The sequence below is a fragment of the Nicotiana tomentosiformis genome, chromosome 7 (genome assembly GCF_000390325.3).
Source record: "Nicotiana tomentosiformis chromosome 7, ASM39032v3, whole genome shotgun sequence".
Classification (NCBI taxonomy): Eukaryota; Viridiplantae; Streptophyta; class Magnoliopsida; order Solanales; family Solanaceae; genus Nicotiana; species Nicotiana tomentosiformis.
This window is the reverse complement of record NC_090818.1, coordinates 40,602,865-40,607,699: the sequence shown is the minus strand read 5'-3', so window position 1 is coordinate 40,607,699 and position 4,835 is coordinate 40,602,865. Positions and strand designations below refer to the sequence as shown.

At 38.8% G+C, this 4,835-nt stretch overlaps 1 protein-coding gene across 1 annotated transcript; it reads left to right on the top strand.

The window, feature by feature from the left end:
* Positions 1-294: 294 nt before the first annotated feature.
* Positions 295-4,413, top strand: LOC104087176 (phytosulfokine receptor 2). Its single transcript, XM_070181465.1, has one exon. The coding sequence runs from the start codon at positions 1,147-1,149 to the stop codon at positions 4,282-4,284; it is 3,138 nt and encodes a 1,045-aa protein (XP_070037566.1). The 5' UTR covers positions 295-1,146; the 3' UTR covers positions 4,285-4,413.
* The last annotated feature ends 422 nt before the right edge of the window (positions 4,414-4,835 follow it).

Here is a 4,835-nt window from a genome sequence, read left to right as displayed (position 1 = left end):
TAAGCAAGTAAGTGAATGTGTTGGGGTCAATTGTTTTTTTGTTATTTTATAAATTTATTTTTAGTTTTATGATTTTTTTTTTTTTTTATACATAAGAGATTTATTTTTATACTTAAAAAGATTTTTCTTACAGATCTAAAAAAAAAATATTTATTTAAATTCAATATTATAAAATACGGAGATAGAGACAAATAATTGGTGTTGGACAGCAAAGTCAGACTTTGTGATGAGAAACTGTGAATTTTTTGGCAAAGACAAATACGTCCCCAAAATAAGAAAGTCAGCTCTCTGTTGTCACCATTTTCAAATCAGTCTACCAGTTTCTTTTGTTTTGTCCTTAAATATAAACACGGGATACCCCCCTTTTGTATTTTTCTTGATTGTCAATTGCCACAATCCTAAGTCTTTTACTTTTGTCTATCTAATAAAACTGTTCCGTTGATTTGAAATCTCAATCTTTTTCAGCTAAACAACAATCGTCTCACCCTTTCATTTCAGTACTTATATTAGTACTACTATCTTTTTCTTTATTAGATTCTCTCTCTTTCTTGAAATTAATTTATTAAATTTTCTTGAGTTGAGGTGCCGTGTTTACAGTGGAAAGTGGGACTCTTGCTTCTCTTGCAAGTGATGGGGCGTTGAAAAATCTTACCTTAAAGAAGGTGCTTTCCTCATTTATATCTACTTCTAGTTCTAGGCTTTAAATTTTGTTACTATTTATTTATTTATTTCATTTCTGATCTGGGGTATAGGGTTCTTATTAATTCATATACTAGTACTGAGACTTGCTTTAATTACAAGTAGTTGGTCGGCCTTTTCTTTGAGATTTTTGAGGTGTTTTGGGATGCGCGTTTGAAGTTTCTGCAACTGAGCCTTTCTTCTTCTTTTCACATAACAAGGTGCCCTGCTGTAACGGTTAAGTCATCTTGATTTTTCAGTCTTGGGATCTGGTTTTGATTTGGGTGCTAGGGATCTGGAAAAAGGTCTTTTCTTGGTGCTAAATTGCTTCAGTTGCCAGCGGAGTTACTAGTGCTGCTGTTTTTGGGATATAAGGGTGGAAACTTTCTTCATTTGAAACTGTTTTTAGGTGTGGCGAGCTGTAAAATTTATGATAAATGGTGGTGGGAATCTTGATTTGAACTGTTTATGTATAATTCTTCTATGTATTCAGCAATGAGTTTCCTGAATTGGGTATTCTTGGCTTATCTTTTCTGTACATGTTTGAGTCTTGAAACCCCAGTTCAAAACTGTCATCCAATTGATTTATTGGCATTGAAGGAATTTGCTGGCAACCTAACAGAAGGGTCTATTTTATCAGCTTGGTCTCATGAATCCAGTTGCTGTAAATGGAAAGGGGTTGTCTGTGGAAATGGTTCAGCTCAAAGTAGAGTGATCATGTTAAATTTGTCAAGAAAAGGGTTGAGAGGTGTGATTTCACAGTCCTTGGAAAAATTGGATCAGTTGAAATTGCTCGATCTTTCGCATAATCACCTTGAAGGTGGATTGCCATTGGACCTCTCCAAATTGAAGCAATTGGAAGTTCTTGATTTGAGCCATAATGTGTTAATTGGACCAGTATTGAGGGCATTTACTGGATTGGAATCAATCCAGTCTCTCAATATATCTAGCAATTCGTTTACTGGAAATTTCAGTGAGTTTGGTGAATTCCCTAACCTTGTTGCATTGAATGTAAGCAACAACTCTTTTACTGGTGGTTTCAGGTTTGAAACTTGTTGCTTCAGCAAGAAGATTAGGGTGTTGGATATATCACTCAATCATCTCACTGGTGATCTTGGAAGCTTGGGAAATTGCAGTTCTTCACTCCAACAGCTGCATGTAGATTTCAATAATCTCGGTGGTCACCTTCCGGACTCGTTGTATTCAATGACATCTTTGGAGCAACTTTCACTCTCTGCCAATAATTTCTCTGGCCTGCTAAGCCCACAGCTTAGTAAGCTTTCCAAACTGAAATCCTTAGTTTTATCTGGTAACCACTTTCATGGTTTGCTCCCTAATGTGTTTGGGAATTTGACACAGTTAGAGCAGTTAGCTGCACATTCTAATAGGTTTTCTGGGCCATTGCCGGCTACGCTTTCGCATCTTTCTGTTCTTAGGGTGCTTGATCTTAGGAATAATTCTTTGTCTGGTCCTGTTGATCTTGATTTTACTAGATTGACAAGTCTGTGTACTCTTGACCTTGCAACTAACCGTTTCATAGGTAACCTTCCGGTCTCGCTCTCTAGTTGTCAGGAGTTGAAAATTTTGAGTCTTGCCAAAAACGAATTTACCGGGCAAATTCCTAAGAACTATGCAAACCTTTCATCTCTTGTGTTCCTCTCGTTGTCCAATAATACCCTTTCCAATTTATCTGGAGCTCTGTCTGTTCTGCAGCACTGCAGAAATCTTTCAACTCTTATTCTCACCAGGAACTTCCGTGGCGAAGAGATTCCCAAAAATGTGAGCGGGTTTGAAAACCTGATGATATTTGCATTGGGGAACTGCGGTTTGGATGGGCAAATTCCGACGTGGTTATACAATTGCAGTAAATTGCAAGTGCTTGACTTGTCGTGGAATGATTTGGATGGCAATATTCCTCCTTGGATTGGCGAAATGGAAAATTTGTTTTACTTGGATTTCTCAAACAATTCACTCACAGGTGAAATCCCGAAAAGTTTAACTGGTCTAAAGAGCCTCATTTCCCCTCACAGCTATGCTTCTAGTCTGAATTCTCCGACTGGTATTCCTTTGTTTGTCAAGAGGAATCAGAGCGGTAGCGGTCTGCAGTACAATCAGGCGTCAAGCTTCCCTCCGTCTATCTATTTGAGTAATAACAGACTAAACGGGACAATCTGGCCTGAAATTGGTCATCTGAAACAACTTCACGTCTTGGATCTTAGTAGGAACAACATTACCGGGACTATACCTAGCTCAATTTCAGATATGGCGAACCTTGAAGTTTTGGACCTTTCCTCTAATGATCTCCATGGATCAATTCCTTCTTCCTTCAACAAGCTCACGTTCCTTTCAAGATTCAATGTAGCTAATAATCATTTGCAGGGAGCGATTCCAACTGGCGGTCAGTTCTTCAGCTTTCCCAGCTCGAGCTTTGAGGGTAATCCTGGACTTTGTGGAAAAATTATTTCTCCTTGTACTGTCAGCAATTTGGGCGTTCGACCGGCTATTCCTTCTGCTTCTAGTAATAAGCTTGGCAAAAGTGGAATTCTTGGAATTACAATCAGCATAGGGATAGGAATTGCACTTCTTCTTGCAATAGTCCTGCTTAAAATGTCTAGAAGAGATGCCGGACACCAGATTGAGGATTTCGAGGAAGATATTAGCAGACCTTCCCGATTGTCTGATGCTTTTGGTCCTTCGAAGTTGGTACTTTTCCAGAATTCTGATTGCAAGGAACTGACTGTTGCAGACTTGCTAAAATCGACAAACAACTTCAACCAGTCAAACATTGTTGGATGTGGAGGATTTGGTCTAGTTTACAAGGCGGAACTACCAAATGGCATGAAAACTGCTATCAAGAGGCTTTCTGGGGATTGCGGGCAGATGGAACGTGAATTCCAAGCTGAAGTGGAAGCCCTCTCAAGAGCTCAGCACAAAAACCTTGTATCCCTTCAAGGGTACTGTCGGCACGGGAATGATAGGTTGCTAATATATTCTTACATGGAGAATGGAAGCTTGGACTACTGGCTACATGAAAGGGTCGATGGGAACTCATTAACATGGGATGTGAGGTTAAAGATTGCACAAGGAGCAGCTCGTGGTTTAGCCTATTTGCATAAGGAACCAAATATAGTCCATCGCGACATTAAAACCAGCAACATTCTTTTGGATGAGAGATTTGAAGCGCATTTAGCTGATTTTGGACTCTCAAGGTTGCTGCATCCCTATGATACTCATGTCACGACAGATCTGGTCGGAACCTTGGGATACATTCCTCCCGAGTATAGTCAAACATTAACTGCTACTTTTAGGGGCGATGTTTACAGCTTCGGTGTTGTTCTTCTTGAGCTTTTGACAGGCAAGCGTCCCGTGGAAGTATGCAGGGGAAAAAGTTGCAGGGATTTGGTGTCATGGATGTATCAACTGAAATCTGAGAACAGGGTGGAGGAAATATTCGATACATCGATATGGGATACAAGTTATGAGAAGCAGCTTTTGGAGGTGCTAAGTATAGCTTGTAAATGTATAGATCGTAATCCGCGGCAGAGGCCCTCGATTGATCAAGTGGTTTCATGGCTTGAGGCAATTGGAACTGGAAAAGATAGATGAAATTCATCTACTTTTTCCTTGTAGTCTTAGCTTATATTGCTTACAAAATGAAAAAGATCAATGTAAAGCAAACACAAATTCTAATTTTATAGAGTTGGTTATAAAACTGATAAATTGCTTTTTGGTTCACTTGGTTTTCCTTCTTACAATACGAAATAGTGAATGTTGTGTTTGTAGAGGAGATATGCTTTACCTGGGGCACAAGTCCTACATCCATGTTATATAATATACATATTTTTTGGGTCGAAAAGCAGTTTCACTATATATTAAAAAGGATTAGAAAAGTCAGTGCATGAGTTTGAACTTATAGGATCATTACCTTCTTCCCCTTAGTTGTGAAACTCATTTTATCTCAGGCTGGACTAATATTGACATGTGCGGTGATAGTATTTGACTTTCTGGTGGTTAGTTCCCTTCCATTTTCTGTTTTTTTGCTGGTGAGTTTTCTATAAAGTTAAAGACGTAATGGTGATTGGATTTGTTGTTTAGTGGTTACAACTGCATCTTGCATTGTTCTGATGCATCTTTAATCTCTCAGTTCCACTTTGTTT